Source organism: Calypte anna, chromosome Z, assembly GCF_003957555.1.
Source record: "Calypte anna isolate BGI_N300 chromosome Z, bCalAnn1_v1.p, whole genome shotgun sequence".
Classification (NCBI taxonomy): Eukaryota; Metazoa; Chordata; class Aves; order Apodiformes; family Trochilidae; genus Calypte; species Calypte anna.
In genome coordinates this window covers 25,457,758-25,475,416 of record NC_044274.1, presented here as the reverse complement: position 1 = coordinate 25,475,416, position 17,659 = coordinate 25,457,758, and the positions used below count along the sequence as shown (strand labels likewise).

Genomic DNA, 17,659 nt, shown 5'->3' with positions numbered 1-17,659 from the left:
AAAAATAGGAATATAGCTTTAGAATGTGGTCAGAAAAGGATTTAATTTTTTAAATGAATATTCTCAAACTTGCTGGTTGAAGTATTGTAGTTGAAACCCAAGATGATTAGCAAAACTGCTTTTGCTCCCTTAACCCCTATCCCAAAAAATACAACTTCAGAGGTCTGAGCAGGCAAGGAGGTATCCCTGTCTTTGTCTCTGGGAGCCATATGTGTAAATTATTTAGTAATTTTTAAAACCTGTTTCACTCCTGCAGGGCACACAATTTTTTCCAGTGTTCTCAAAGTTCTTTTGTGTTTGTAGTTCAGAAGCAATACATTTCATCAGAAAAAATAACCCAAATAGGAAAAGAACAGCAGGAAAATTAGTTTAAAATATGACAAAAGTAAAACAATTAGTTGTGTTCTGAATATTCTTTATTTCCTTGTCCTTACCACAGTTTGAGTGCAGCAAGCAACACCACTGCATTTAGCATCAACATTTCACTAAAATAAATATATCCCCAAGAGATGTGATATCCCCAAATTAGTAACAAGAGTAAGAATAAAAACAAAATTCTGGTTCAGAAAGTTGGTATCTGTACTGGAGACAAAACTGGTTTCAATCAGGGGCCACGGGGGCAAAACTGCTCCTAACCATGAGCAGTGGCCTTAGTGGCACACGCAGGTCAGACAGGGCCTGCTATCCCAGCTTCCCCCCAGACAGCAAACCCTGAACTAATCCCTAGCACAGGCTCTGTACCAGCTTGTTTTGAATAAAAACAAAACAGGGCAATATGCAGAGACAAAATGAAAAGTAGAACTGAGTGCATTAATTCATCCACCTGGTTACCTAAGTCCAAGTATCCGGCCAGGTGAGCAGTGCAGCAGATGGCCTCATGACCATGAAAAAATAATCCTGCACGGTGGCCTTCAAGACTGAGGCACCTAGGTAGATATTTAGACAGAACTACCTACAATGCATCAGTATCTCCTATTAAATTATTTTGCTTTTAAAGAGTAGCTAACAGGATAAGGCTTCCCTGCTGCAATTTTCTTTAGATTTACTTATATTTAATGATACATTGTCTCTTCTGGGACTCTTTCCATTAAACAATTTGCTAACAAATAACAATTTTTAGATTATATTTCTGGATTAATCATGTCAAACTAATTTTAAACAGGATATTTGACAGTTACAAAGATAGAAATTTAAACTAAAAAAACTAAAGAGCGGTACAGATTTCAGAGTGTAAACTCTAAAAATCCCTTTCTCTGTGACCTATAGAAAAAGTATTATTTTTATGACTTGAAGTATAACGTGGGTCCCTTCTAGTGTGGGGTGCTTACCCCTACCTATATAGCAATATGAAAGCATAAAAAGAAAATTACATTAATTAAAAACAAATTTAAAAATCAAACTACATGTTCTCATAAACAACAACTTCAGTAATGTGTTTTAATCATTAGAATGCAAGAAATTCAGCCAATTTACTAGAATTTTACTCCTTTGTATTTGCAAAAGAAACAAACAAGGATTTCTCACTCTTACATTTTCATATAGTGTAGACATGGCATAGGACAAACAGGAAGAAGTTACTTCAAAATACAGAATCTTAAAGTGGCAATACACAAACAGCACTGCTTTTTACATATCTTTGTTTAAAAACATCCCCATATTTTTGCAAGAATGGCTAAGCTAGTAGGCACCACGCAGTACACTAACAGGAACTCCAAAACAGCCCAGAAGCAAGAGGAACTATTCTTATATGCTCCCAAAATACATTCTTCCTCAACTGAATTCACAAACAACAAAAATTCTGACATCGACTTAAAATATAAAAATAAAATATTAAAAAAGAGCTTTCTATACCAACCTTACCTTCATCTAATTAAAGTGGCATCTAAATATCTCCATTACTGACAAAGGCCTAAATCAACCTGTTGAATTTATGGAGCAAGAACCCCACAGGTACACTTACTGCCTAACACTGAAATGAAACATCAAGTCAAAAATATCCATTACATCAGACCACCAAACTTGCGAGTAAAGTGTATTCTATCTAACAGAAATTACCTTTAAGACATTTGCAGGGCTACTGTGCCATAATAAATTCTACTATTAATCAACAGTAAAGTGCGGAATTATATTAATTACCTGAATCACACTCACATTTATTATCTTCATGTATAGGTTTCTTATCAAGTCCAAAGAGCCCTTTCTGTTGTAAAAGCTAAGCTGTTGTGCAAATATTATAAAAATAGGTACTTCAGTCAGGAGCTATATACACAACAGAACTGCTTTAAGTACAGCTAACATAGCAGTAGAGATGAAAAACCCATGCAAGTATTTATAAAGATACTCGAAGAAAAAAAGGACACTGCTATAGAACTTCCAATACCCTGCCATACAGCCACTTACTATATTAGATGATGTCTAGACCTGGACTGATAAGCATCATGCCACCCACATGCTTTTAGATTCTTTTGTAGCTAAACTTGATCTGTAAATTTAAAACTACAGCATACATTTGATCTGTTTCTCATGAAAGCCATTAAGCTTGTGGTTAAACTTTGAGCAAACTTCACACTTAAGTCACGTAACCAGCACAAGCAAGACATGAGTGCAAAGGAGAAGCTGTCCATTATACATAATGAGGACTCTTCCCCTAGCAGCACGATGCAGTAAGTCAATTTTCAGCTTTAAAGTTCAAGTGGACTTCAATGAGAAAAAGCAAGAATTTCTTCTCCCAGATTCAGGACAAATTTTCAGAGGATAAAAAGGAAAGCAACCTCAGCTACAGCAGTCAAAAAAGTCAAACCCAAGTTTGGAGAGCTGGTAAGTAACTCCCAAATTCATCATGCTATGAAGACAGCATTCTCAAAGGAGCTCCAAACAAACTGCAAACCAGAATTAGCATTTAAGTTGAAATTGGCCAAGTGCTGCATAGAAATATGCTCACACACAACAGTCATATTCAAGCCAGTGCATAGAGAAGATAAAAGCACTTATGGTAGTTGCAAATGTTATCAAGTCCATACAACTTGTACAATTTAGCAATGAGTCCATAGAAAAAAGAACAGAGAGTAGAAATGCTCAAGCAAAACCAAAAAGATGACTTTCCAACTGTATAAAATCCACATAACAGTTACAGTAAAAAGACATCAGTGGAAAATACTCAATCCCAAACACCCAACAGGCAAGTAAGACCAGCATAGACAAGCCTTTGGCAGACAATTTTGAAAGTCTAAATATGGCATTACATTTCTAAATAATCCACAAAATATATTATATGGCATATTCATATTACATACTGGGTACCCATTTGTGTTGGGTCTGTATGGGAGGCTTTGGTAGCAGGGGAGGGCATACAGGGGTGGTCTGTGAGAAGCTGCTACAAGTGTCCTGGCATCAAGTTGGACCAGCTTCTGGCCAAGGCCGAGCACACCAGCGGCAGTGCATGTGCCTCTGAGATTAATGTTTTTAAGGGGAAGTGTATCTGAGGAGGGGAGATTTAGGTTAGACATTAGTAAGGAATTCTTTCTTGTGAGGGTTGTGAGACACTGGCACAGGTTGCCCAAGGAAGTTGTGGCTGCCCCCTCCCTGGAAGTGTTCAATGCCAGGCTGCATGGAGCTTTGAGCAACCCGATGTGGTGGAAGGTATCTCTGCCCAAGCAGGGGAGTTGGAACTGGCTGATCTTTAAGGTCCCTTCCAACCCTGAAAATTCTATGATTGTATGAAGGGGAAAAAAGAAACTGTAAAAAAAAAAACCTGCAGCGGAGAGAGGAGTGGGATGTGAGCAAAACACCTTTGTAGATACCAAAGTCAGAGATGGGGAGAAGGTGCACCAGAGCAGAGATTTCCCTGCGTCCCCATGATGAGCCAGCAGCTGTCCAGCTGCAGCCCTTTGTGGATCCCATGCTAGAGCAGGCTGCTGTGCTCAGGAAGGCTGTGACTCTGTGGGAAGACTGTGCTGGATCAGTCTGCTTCTGAAGGGCTACACCACATGCAAGAGGCCCATGCTGGAGTAGTTTGTGAAGACCTGCAGCCTGAGGAAAGGACTCATGACAGAAGATTTTGTAAAAGGCTGTCTCCTGTGAGAGGAACCCCACACTGGAGTCAGGGAAAGAGTACAAGGAGTCCTCCTCCCTGAGGAGGAAGCACTGGCAGAAACATGGGACAGAGCGACAGCAATCCCCGTTCCCTGTCCCCTTGTGCTTCTGAGGGAAAGGAGATGCAGAAATTGGAAGAGAATAAATTTAAGCCAGGAGAGAAGCGAGGGGTGGGCGAAGGTGTTGTTATGGTCTCGTTTTCCTTCCCATTGCCCTGCTCTGATGTGACTGGTGACTAATGGATTTTTTTTTCCCCAACTCCAGTCTGCTTTGCTCCTGACCATAACTGGTGAGCAATCCCTCCCTGTCCTTGTTGTGACTCACAAGATTTTTGTTAGTATTTTCTCCTCCCCATCCCACCAGGGGGTTGAGAAATGAGCAAGCAGCAAGTGGTTGGTGGTGCTAAGTTGCCAGCTGGGCTTAAACCACAACACCAATTCTGCAGATCTGATGCTAACAATGCTTTAGCCAATGAGAGCAAGATGGAGCAAGCTAAAGGGAACGCTGGTGTATCACAACAGTGCTCAAGGAAAGTATCTCCAAATCGTGCTTCAAGAAGAGTACTCTGGGACTCCAAACTATCATCTGTGAAGCAAAACAAAGTTCTCTAGTTTCTCAGGGATGTGTCCTGCATAGTATATGTTATGATTCACTATTACACGAGCAGCAAGACACTGTAATGTAGTATGATTTATGGGCTGGATTAAATTTTTTGCAATTTCCTTCTCATCCAGCAAATCACTAGCAGTTTGTTTATGTGAGTTTGTGGCATCAAAGTGTGAACCTGACTTGATAAGAAGGTTCATGATGTCTGGATGGTTGTTCAGTGCAGCAATGTGTAATGGACTGTTGTTATCAGAGTCTCTGAAATTCACATCAGCACCACATTCCACCAGGATAGCAGTAACTTGTAGAGAGGGGAATTTACAAACTGGATAGCGACCCACACATGTAGTATTATTGTCAACAGCAAGGTGAAGCGGACTGAAGTTATTCTTCCCTCTAGGCTGAAGCTTTAGAAACTTGTAAATTGTCTGTTTCTTAAAATGCTCCTGTTCTGAGCTGCAAGGTACTTTCTCCAACAAGCAAATTAAATGCAAAATAATGGACAGGGCTTTGTTCAGCTGTATCGGATCAGGAGGACACTGGGTGTGTTTCATGGCCCGTTCTATTTCAAGAACACTTTTGCACAGTATACCCATGAGATCATCAAATGTGACAGTAGTACCCAGCAGGCCTTTTGCCCTATCCTGCAACATGAAGGAGAAGAGTTCAGCAAACGATAGTAAACTGCTGGCTGTCATAGGACTCAGCGGATCTAGATTGCTCTGCTGCATATCCAAAGCATATTTCCATAAGTTGATGCAACGCTTGAAGTTTCCAGAGTCTGCATAAACAGCACCTCTGTACCTAATATAGTAGGATGTATCTGGGTGAGAAGGGCCAAGAATACGTTCTCTAATTAATAGTGCTTGCATTCTCATTTCGTCAGGGTCTGCAATAAGATTTTCTAGCTCTTCTGAGCTGTTTACCTCTTTAGCATAATCATATGCCATAATTAGTGTTTGTGGCACAGGTTTGCTCAGGATATTAGTCCTATCACTGTATCTCATTTCCATAGCTCGCTTCCAGTATTTCAAAGCACCAAGCAGATCTCTCTTTTTGTCCACAAATGTGGCACCTAGAAGTTCCAGGGCATTTATGCGCTCAGCCTTACTGGTCTGTACATGTTGGGTCAGAAAGTCCACAATATTTGTGTGGCCTGTCACGCTAGCTGATAGAAGTGGAGTCATTCCATAACCATCCTTTTCCATTTTAGCACAATACTTGAGAAGCATCTTCATGATCTCCAAACTCCCAGATTCTGCACAGTCGTGTAATGCGGTGTTTCCTGCAAGAGAAGAAGCACAATAACAGGAATCATAATCAAATTGTAGTCCAAACCCACTGTGATAATAAGTAATTAAAAAAAAAGAAGTTTTAAAACCCCAAACATTAATAGATTATATATTTCAGCATCTACGAGAGGCTTCAATGAAAAATCAAAATATTTAATATATAATTAAGTATCAAGGCTGCCAGGCAGCTATGCAAATCAAAATGCTTTATATTACTGCCTTAAAGAATTAATCAGGTTTTAAGGACCTTTTAATCTCGTTGTTCAAAAAAACAAAACTAAAACATAATTCTTCACTACATAAAAGCAATTTAATTGTGTCAAAAGGAAGCTTGGCTAAACAAGGAACTCTCTGTGGAGCCCAAGAGGAAAAAGAAATTGGACACAGGTCAGACTTTGGAGAAACATTATAGAGCTGTGATCTGTATATGCAGGGAGAAGACACAAAAGGCCAAAACTCAGTTTGAGTTCAAACTGGCCAGTGTTGTATCAGACAACATGAAGGCCCTTTTAAAATACATTAATAGCAAGAGGAGGTCTAAAGGAAACAGACCTACACTTGTTGAAGATGGTGCCCTGACAAATAGGGATGAAGAAAAAGCAGAGGCATTCAATGGGGATTTTTTTGCCTCAGTCTTTATTAAAACTGACATGGGACCATGAGTGCGGGAACAGTGATTTTCCATTTGTGGGCACCAAAATTGTAAAGGATCATCTGCTTCAGCTGAATGTTCATAAATTCATGGGGCCAGATGGGCATCATACCAGAGTACTGAAGGAGGTAGTGGATGTTATGGCAGGACCCCTCTCAATCATCTATCAAAGGTCTTGGGAGCCTGGTGAGGTCCCTGCTGACTGGAAGCTAGTCAGTGTTATTCTGATTTGTAAGAGGGGCAAGAGGGATGTCCCAGGAACCTCCTAATGTAACCTCAGCTCTTGGAAAAAGTATGGAGAACACCATAATGGATACTATTCGAATTCACACAAAGAACAATAAAACCATCGGGCACAGTTAATGTGAGTTAACAAAGGGAAAGCCTTGTTTAACTAACTGGATATCCTGCTACATCACCCACTTAAGGGATAAAGGAAAGTTCATGGACGTAACTTTTCTGGATTTTAGGAAGGCTTTTCATACTGTCCTCCATAGCCTCTTTCTGGACAAGTAGGCAAACTGCAGGATAGACAGGTTCATGGTGTGTTGGTTGAAGAACTGGCAGAATGTCAGAGTTTGAAGGGTTGTAGTGAATGCATCTGGCTGGCAACCAGCGATCAGTGATGCTCCTCAAGGCTGAGTTCTAGGGACAGTGCTATTCAATATATTTATCAATGATCTGGATGCAGCAGTTGAATGCGCCATTAGCAAATTTGCTGATGACACCAAACTGTGAGGTGCTGTTAACTATCTAATGGGCTTTTCAGAATGATCTAGGGAGACTGGAGCACTGGGCAGTCATTAATGGCAAGAAATTTAAGAAGTCCAAATGCTGGATTCTGCACCTGGGATGAAGAAACACCAGGCTCAAGTATGACTTAGGGGAAGAGTGAGCAGCCCCACAGAAAAGGATCTAGGGCTGCTGGTCAGCAGCAGGTTCAACAAGGACCAGCAGTGTGCCCTGGGATGTATGAGGGCAAAGTGAATCATGGGGAAGCACGAAGTACAGCCTGGCCAGCCACTCAAGAGAGGGGATTATCCAGTTGCACTCATGTGGCCTCCCCTTGGGTGCTGGGCCCCACAATTTAATAAAGTTGTGAAGACCCTTGAATGCAACTGGTGAAAGGGCTGGAAGGCATGTCCTGAGGATTCTGGATTTGTCTGCTTTGGAAAAAAGGCGGCTGAGGGTGACCTCATTGCTCTACAACCTCCCCAGAAGGGAAAGTGGAGAGGGAAGTGCTGAGCTCTTCTCTCTGGGATCCAGTGGCAGGATGCATGGCAATGGTTAAAAGCTGCATCAGCAGAGGTTAAGTTTTGAGGTCGGCAAACATTTATTTACTGAGAGTGGTCAGACACCAGACCTTGCTTCCTGGAGATGTTGGCAATGTCCCAAGCCTGTTAAGTGTTCAAAAGGTGTACAATGCCCTTAACAATATGATTTAACTTTGACCAGTCCTGAGATGGTCAGGCATTGGATTAGCTAATCATTGCAGGTCTACTGAAATAAGTCTACTCTGTTCCATTACAGCTTTTCTATATCCTTTCAGGTATGAAACAGACACTGAAGCATGCTCTTTCCATGTTGTTACAGTCTTCCATTCTTCCTTTGTCAAATTTCCCTTCTCCTCTAGCTCTAGTAGAGATCAAAACAAACCAAAACCTGTGCAGAAATTAAACTGGACTAACTCAACACTGGCTTTGCTCTCCTGTACACTCTACCTCTTCTATAAGGGATTAGACCCAGCTAGCACAGGCTTAGAAAGGGCAGGTCCTGTCTGACCAACCTGATCTCCTTTTATGATCAGGAGATCTCCCTGGTGGATGAGGGGAAGGCTATGATGGAGACTTTGCTGGAGCAAAGCATTCCCACAGCATTGTCCCAGAAAAGCTGTCAGCCCAGGGCTCAGACAGGAGCACTCTGCTGGGTTAGGAACTGCTGGAGGCCCCCAGAGGGTGGTGCTGAACGGTGCTGATCCAATTGGCGGCTGCTCACCACTGGTGTCCCCCAGGGATCAGTGCTGGGCCCGGTTCTGTTTAATATCATTATTGATGATTTAGATGAGGGGACCGAGTCCACCATTAGCAAATTCACAGATGACACCAAGTTGGGGGGAGTGTGGATCAGCTGGAAGGCAGGAGGGCTCTGCAGAGGGACCTGGACAGACTGGAGAGTTGGGCTGATTCCAATGGGATGAGGTTCAACACGGCCAAGTGCCGGGTCCTGCACTTTGGCCACAACAACCCCATGCAGCGCTACAGGCTGGGCACAGAGTGGCTGAGAGCAGCCAGACAGAAAGGGACCTGGGCGTCTGGATTGACAGGAAGCTGAACATGAGCCAGCAGTGTGCCCAGGTGGCCAGGAAGGCCAATGGCATCCTGGCCTGTATCAGGAACAGCATGGCCAGCAGGTCCAGGGAAGGGATTCTGCCCCTGTACTTAGCGCTGGTAAATGGGTCCTGTCACAGTACAATCTACCAATACCAAAAAAAATTTCACAGGAAACAGATTTAACCAAATACAGGTAGATTAGAAGCCTGGCAAATCTGGAGTGCATTGTTTATCAGCTCTAATTCCCTCTGGCCTTATTGCACACCACAGTCCAGAAAACTGTTGATACCTCAGTATTGAGGGCAATTAGACGTTTAAATTTCTTAGGCAAAAACCTGTCTAAACCAAAAAATACACAACCTTGCCAAAACATGTACATAATCTTTCTGGTACACAGCAAGTCTAATTAGAACACAATTACACCAGTCAATCCAGAATGAGAGACAATCTAGTCCCCCAGAACATCTGCTCTTCTGCACTCAGTGATGAAGACAAAACCAGATGCAGCTGGGAGCTGGCTGAGCCACCAGTTGATACAGACATTTTAGGATGTATTCAAGTTCATACACCATTCCTCACAGCAGACTCTGAAGCACTGGAATGGGCACCTACTTTCTATCTTGGAGACAATATTTTTAAGATATTTTAAAAGTTCTGACATAAAAGCCTATTAAAGACAAATAAAACAAAATACATTAGTAACATCAAAGTTCTGACCACTGTTCCACAAGTATTAATATACATTTTGCTGACTTTGACAACAGTATCAATAGCTGCTATTTGTATTACACATTGCAGATCCATCACCATATAATGTTGCTCTTGACATGCTTTTATCAATTGTCAGATATATATATATTTGCACAAACATATATATTTATATGACACATTCATACTGAAAAAATCCATACAAAAAATAAGCTTGGCCACTGTCTGGGTTAATTTACATCCGATCCAACAGTCTGTATGTCAGTAACTTATAATGCGGCTATGCAGTACATATGCTTAAGACTCTAAGGAACTTCACTACACTATCCAACTGTATGTCTTAAATTTAAAAGATAATTGTCACTGGCTTGTTGGGTGTTTTTTTGGGTTTTTTTGGGTTTTTAGTTTGGTTTTGTGCTGGGGGATTATTTGTATATTATTTATTTACTTCCTAATTTAAGCTTTAACATTTATTACTGGGAGCATATCAGAAGTAGGTTAATTTTTAGCTACTTATATTGTAGAAGTCCTTAACAGCTAAAATGACCATATTATTTTATGCCACGTAATCACTAATAAAGGAATTCTATCACCACTAGTTTTTAATGGCTGCACCTCACTTAAGTTTGACTGATGGTACAAGCACCGCAGTAGGAAGAATGCATGCTAAAAAACCAAGTTTACATAGAGTACAAGTAGGCACAGATAGTTAAGAGATGCCAACTTAAAAAACTATAAACACATATCTTGAAAAATAAAACAGCACCAAGATTACCAGCAACATACCCCTAGTAAGTACTACATGCTAAATTTGAAAAAGAGCTTGAAAGAAAACATGGCAATGACCTTAATACCTAAACTCAAGTTCTATGTTCCACATACAGGCTATGAATTGCACAGTTCAAATAAGTATGGGAAATCAACCCTTCCTCTGTGAATTTAGTCATTCATTTCAAAACACTAGATTCTATGAAATACAGGAATAAACACTGGCTGAAAACAATTCAGCAATTAATTAAAATTTTTGTAAAATTACTTATTCAGTAACAAACCAAAATTCAACATTATATATACCATTGAATTAAAAAAGAAAAAAAGGCTGACAATAGGTAAAAGTAATTTGGAAGTAATTCTCTTTGAATAGCAGTCTTAAAGGTAGACATACACACATTGGTCAAATTGAAGTATCTGTTAATGATTATTTCAAACTAGGTTTCATTAATTGTCTTAGCCCATTTTTAACTCCTGCTGGAATTTAATCATACAGAGAAGATAGCTAATATTACAACATCTTGAAAGGCTCATAATATTTGCATAGAAACAAAGTTAGACCGGAACTGTTTTGGTATTCATGGTACTTCCCTGCTAGAAAAAGAGTGCCACCATACTATATTGCTAATACTTCTTATAACCCATTTCTAGCTTCGTAAAACTTCATATTACCTAATCATTTCCTCTAATTAAAAACTGCAACAAAGTAACAGAATAACCCCACCTCCAGTAATTTCAAATCTTGTAAAAACAAATTAAGGAGAAAGGTATGGTCAGTTGGCACCACAGCTTCATGCTTTATTCTTTTGCTACAGTTCTCCATTAAAACTGGTGTGAACATTACGCAAACACTTCACAAATCACAATTCTCTAACTATCCAGTGCTACCAAAAGCTCATCAGAGCAGGGGGGGTGGGCATTCAAATTCATAATGAGGCCATGTCTTTCTATGTCAGAAGCAAGTAATCCCCCAAAATAGACTAGTAGCTTGTGACATGGGAATGATAGAAAATGAAGCAATGACATAGAAAGTGATTTGATTTGTGATTCTCTCTAATCCCCCTATTTCTGGTTCTGCCAAGTTAGTAAAAGATTTTTTTCTCTGACCAGGAGGTTTGAATGTCATAGTTTCAAGCACCCCACATAAATGACAATACTGAGATAGCACCAGCCCTTGGTGTAGCATTACTACATCTTGATCTATAATCTTGATGTAGATAGCCACACAGGCTGAGGTCTATGCTTCTGAGGCTTATAGAATACATTCCGAAATGAGGAAGGAAAGTCCAAGTGCTAGAGTAATATAGAAGATCATAAACGACAAAGAATCAAGGCAAAAAAAATCTTTAGGTGTCCAGTTACACTGAAAGAAACACCTAGTCCAGCAATTCACAGGCAATTTTCTAATACGCAGAACAAGAATAATTAGTCTTCTGGCTAGATGATGAGTGCTAACAACAGAAAAGGTACAGAGACAGTGAAGACCATAGTGAAAATTGTGAAAATCACCCTGAAGAGACCACACACCACACAGTTGAGCGAAGGAAAGACTTAGTAGGCATGTTCAGATTAAGCATCTGCCTTTCCAGCAGATGTTTTTGAAAAGAGGCCTTATTCCCTGTGCCATTACATTCAGACCATTCTGCCTATCAGCCCATTTACCTATTATTTTACTCATTAATTACAGAAAGGAAAGCATTGCAGCAAATCTGATGGAGGAAGATAAAGAACAAAACAAATGATCAAAACGTGCATTTCAATTTTTCAAAATGAAAGATCTAAGTGTAAAATCTGTAATTTCGGGGCCCAAAGCCTCCTATCTCTTGAATTACTAGAGTAAGGATTTCCCTTGACTGCACAGAAATACATGAGTGAAATACTGTATTCAATTGAGATGTCTCTTCTGAACCTGCTAAGGGAGCAGCACTCGTAACAAGGAATCACTGGGAGGCTTCACAATGCAGCAGAACAGGAAACTGCATGCAGCCAACACACCCAACACCCTCCTCATCCATGACAAGGCATGCCTGTGTTTCACTTCGGGTATTTCTCCAGTTCTACCTCCCTCTGAAAAGACTCAGGTTTTCCCTTCGCTAGCATTATCCACACCACTCTTCCTTTAAAAAGGAGCATAAAAGGTTTAAGTTCTTCACATTTTTAAGAAGCTTTTGGTTTGTTTTTGGAAAAAAAACAAACAAAACCAAACCACAAAACCTACCAACTTACCATCTGAGATGCTATTATATACCAGTGAAACTTATTAACTTTGTTTTTCTTAATCTGCAGCTTCTTAAACCAAAAGTATCTACTGGAGAAGCCTCTGAATTAGGAAGACAGTGGTGTCTTAATTTATTTTGTAACAGTTTCTTTGGCTGCTTTTTTTTGCATTTCTAAAAAAAAAAACCACACAAAAAAACAAAAACAAAAAACCCCAAAACAATCTACGGACATCTTTGGAGTTTTCCACAACTGTTAAGACAAAAAAACCCCAGACTTATTACCCCAATTATCAGTTGTTTTTGCTTCCTCACTAATACTGGTTATGTAATGGTTTGAGGCTTTTTTTTTTTCAAATTCTTTGTTTACATTTGTGTTGCCTGTGTGCTTCATAAAAATTTGGGTAAAATGTGAAAGTTCAGATCTGCACACAGTAGGACCAAAGATAAATTTTAGGCTTGGACTTTCAGAACCATTGTCCATCTTTCACAGTACAGAACTAAAGAACTACCCCGAACATCTTATTACCACCTCCTTCACCACTGTCTCCTGTAAGACTGTTCCACACCTATACTCAGCCTCCGTGTGGCACCTTATCTGACCCAGATTCCGAAGTTTTTATGAACATCTTATGCATCTCCTAGCTGGACTTTTGCCCTTCCACGAGTGTCTTTCAGGAACCCATGTGTTCTGAATTTCTGTAGTTTAAAAACACAGCTGTGGGATTCTGCCAGTATTTCAGAAGCAGAATTTCACCACATTTTCACTTGCTCTTCCATACCCTGCCTTAGTTGTCACCCTGACTTTTAGATGCCCGTAAACTCACCTGCTTTTCACCTCGAAGAATTTTAATTTTTCCCTAGAACTGTCAACACTTCCAAACATTTTAATATCGTTCCTGGCTCCAGATTTTCCTGGGTTTTAAAATATGAACTAAGTACTACCTTGCAATATGAAAATCCAGTGGAAAAACACAATGAACAGTTCAAGTAATTTTCTCCACTCACCCTTCCCAGCCTTCAAGGTTTAAGAATATTATCAGGAATCTACAGTCATCTCCCACAACAGCCCTTCTACTACATAGTTACCTAGTTTTGTTCTTGTGAAAAGCATCGCAATTTTGTATGCAGTAAAATTAAGAGTAGCTAAAGCTTTTACATCTTTCACATAACTGTAGGCTTCTCCATACATGGCTCAGGAAAGGGCCTAACTAAAAAGTGTTCAGATATAAGGATAGCATCAACTTGTAATACGCAAGAGCAGAGCACTCAGGTTCCCTGTACATCCCTACCGACACACCATCGATTGTTTACTACACAGCAAGGAGCAGCAGAAATAACACACAGAGACTTCGAGGTGAAACATGACAATGTAGACTGAATCCAACTGGAAATACTAACTTTGAAATTAATAGCTACTGAGCATTCTTGCAAAATCAAGTTCAGACGGCTAGTTGTTGCGCCTCAGGCACTACAAAACCTACACTACTGCAATACTCAGAGCTACTTCTTTTGCTTTTCCACAGCTGACTTACACTTTCAGGCTTTAGAGTACTTTCTCTCTTCCTTCATCTCACAGCTGCTTATTGAATAACTTCAGAGATCAGACTGCTTTAAGATGCCAAAATATATGCGTCTGTCACATCAGAGAGTATTTCCACAAGAAAAACCATAGTCCACATATTTGACAAATAGGTGTGTATACACACAACAGTTCAAAGTATTAAATTAATTTAATTACCTAAAACCTATCCAATCCAACCTTTTAAAAAAATGTATTTAAATAAGAATCAGTTATACTGTGGTTATAGTGTATGCCATGTTGTGAGTCACAGAGAAACTAAAGGAAGCAGAGAAATGGAATGAAGATAGAGAAACTGAGAGTACTGAGAAAATCCTCAGGAGTGCATGGCTGCCACTCAGTCATTTAAACAAAGACAAATAACACTAATGCACTAGTAAAGCGGGTAATAAGGACCAGTAAAAAGAGAGCCTACTCCACCAACACAAAATGAGTGGGGAAAAGGTGCAGGGATGTATTTTTTCTGTTATACCAAATACTTAACAGCTATCCTTTGTTCATACCTTTCCCACAAAGTGATTGGTTTAAAACTTAAAAATAATACACACTTTATATTTAGCTTGTTATGCCAAGAACTCTGTCTAGAAAAATGTCATTTTTATCCTCTCACAAATCCATGATGATTCATAACATGCAGCCTTATATCCTTACAAAGGAAGATTCATTTTGCTCTGCCCACCTCTGACAAATTTGTAGTTTAGCTTTTTTTACATTTAACCCACTTATCTGCATGAAAAAAGGCATATTTAACTTAACAGCATTTCCTAAGATTACTCTCATATTTAGCATTTACCAACATCATACGAGAATCTGGATATAAAGCATACTTTAATAACTGTAAGTTTAGTATACTATTTCAAATGTAATTAGTCAGGAACAGATAGAAGAGGTATTAGAACACAAAAAGATTTATTTGTAGATCAATAATATATATATATGGCTGCTGAAATATAATTTTGGCTCAGCAAGCCAAAAATGAACCATTATTTGAAATAACTGGTATACTCTTCAGGCAAGTATCACACCCATATACAAGCCTGAGATGTACTAAAAACCCCACCGGTTAAACCAGTAAGTCCACATAATTATGATCACAGCAAAAAATTAACAGAAAACTTCACCGTGAACAGTAACACCAGGGTAATAGTCAACAGGGACAATCATGTGTCCTTCATGTCTTGTGCACCACTCGAAAGTCCTTCTGTTGGGATCACATTCCTTTCTTTAATCTTAATTATATGTTCTGTTTACTAACATTGAAAAAAAGGCGCAAAATTATTCATGAGTTTACAGGGAGAGGTGGAAAAATTTTTTTCTCTTTTTATGATTCTTCCCTCCTACTAGCCTTATTGGCACTGGTCAGTTTCACACACAGCATGCTTGGTTTGTTAAGAACTTGAATATGAAAAACAAAAATATATGCTCATATATTTGGATATGTTGCTACAACCAGCCTACTACAAAGAGGCGCTCTCAATTAGTTCATTAGCTTTTCAGATGTATGTAAATGTGATTTTTCATATGAGTAAAGTAATTTTAAGAATTAGGGGGTTAAGATTAAAATGTATCGAATTAGAATGAAATCAAACAACCCGTGTTAACAAATTAGTACATTGAAAAAAAGCCAAGTAAAAACGGCTGAATGCACTTTATCTCTTACTCATCCACTTTATGGGAGTAGAATACTTTGAACATCAACCTTCTGAAGAAAGGTAACTGAGTACCTTTACACCCGTGTACCACGAAGTGGAAACATTAACTTACCTTTAACACTTTTTCTGTTAACATCAGCTCCTTTTTCAAGCAAGTACTGAGCAATTTCTTTGTGGCCTTTGTAACACGAGATCATCAAGCACGTATGCCCATGGCGGTTTGACACTTCCAGGTCTGCTTTGTGCTCCACAAGGTATTTTACTATTTCCAAGTGACCATCAAAACAGGCAGCTCTAAGTGGTGTTGAATTTGTCAGAGTTGTATTGTTGACAGATGCACCATGATCTAACAGACACTGAACCACCTTTAAGTGGCCAGCTGCTGATGCTGCCCATAGTGGAGGAGCCCCCTCAATGGTCTCACCGTCAAAATTCACCGAACCACCAACTTCTATTGATGCAGAGCAGTGGTCCAACAAGTACTCCACCATGTCAAGGTGACCATATCGGGCTGCCATCAGAAGTGGCGTGGCACCATTTGTTTTCTCGGACATCAGTAGGGCTACCTCTTCTTTAGTTTTGCTTGCCAGTAACTTGGAAAGGAGCCGCAGCTTGCCATCACGAGCTGCGTTGAACACTGCTGTCTTTAGATCCATTTAGTCTGTACCTCTCTGCTTCTCGAAGAATACACACCTGCCTTTTTCAGAGTCAAAAGCTTACTGGAAATGCACCAGTCCAAAGAGAATGTTTTCAGCTTGCTCTCAGATCAGTTTCATTTAGATGGGACAACATGGAGGCTCTGAACAGGGTCCTGACAAAGCACAGGCTGTGTTTGTTACAAATCTGCAGGAGAAGGATACCTGGGTGTTTTCAACTCCTACTCCACAATCAAGTAACCACAACTATATTGTTCCACAGTTATGCCCACACAATCCGCTGCGGCGGTGCACCGACACCCAGCTGCCTTCCGTGGGACACTCCCCCCGGCATCCGCGGTGCCCCCCGAGGAAAGCTGTCGGGGAGGAGGGAGCTGACCCTCCCACTCCATTACGAATTCCAGCCGCAGAAAGCCCCCTCTTCCCCCCTACAGCGTTACGAACCGTAGCCTCGACTTAACTTCAGGCGTAGCCTAAGGAAAGGCACAGCACCCCCCAGGCGCACCGCAGCCGAGCCCCACGGGGGAAAGCCGGGAGGGGAACGCACGCTCCGGCTGCCGCGCTTTGCCCAACTCTCAGGCGGTACAGCGAGTCCGAGCCTGCCCTTCCCTCACCACCACTCTCATCCCGCCGGGAGCCCCGCCGCCCTCTGTCCCCCCGAGTGAGCCCCCTCACCCTCCCTCCCTCCCCTCAGGGCCCCAAACCAGCTCCCGATTCCCTCGCGGCCGTCCCGCTCTCCTCATCCAGAGAGGGCCTGCGGGCCACGAGTTACCTTTCGGCTCCCTCCCGAGGGATCCTCACAGGGTCGCGCCCGCCGCTGTCCCCTGCCGCCCCTCCAGCTCCTCCATGACGGCGCCCGCCACCCTCAACCGTCCCTACCCCGGCGCTCGGCGCGGCCCCAGCCCCCGGGGCGCGGCGGGGACCAATCAGCAAGGGGCGCGGGCGCGGATCAGCCAGTGGCGGCGCGGCGGGGGGCGGGACTACGCCGCCGCTCAAGGGCGGCCGAGGGGGCGGCGGCTTGGCCGCTAGGGGGCGGGCGGCGGCACCCCCTGCCGTGCGCGTGAGGGTAGGGCGGGGGGCGGGGCTTAGGGGTGCTGAACCC

At 41.3% G+C, this 17,659-nt stretch overlaps 1 protein-coding gene across 1 annotated transcript; it reads right to left on the bottom strand.

The window, feature by feature from the left end:
* Nucleotides 1–398: 398 nt before the first annotated feature.
* FEM1C (fem-1 homolog C) lies at nt 399–17,438 on the bottom strand. The gene is made up of 3 exons (XM_030467060.1): nt 17,330–17,438; nt 16,014–16,744; nt 399–5,983 (listed from the first exon to the last, which is right to left on the bottom strand). Exons 2-3 carry the CDS (start codon nt 16,555–16,557, stop codon nt 4,674–4,676), a joined length of 1,854 nt encoding a protein of 617 aa, XP_030322920.1. The 5' UTR covers nt 16,558–16,744; nt 17,330–17,438; the 3' UTR covers nt 399–4,673.
* Between the last annotated feature and the right edge of the window lie 221 nt (nt 17,439–17,659).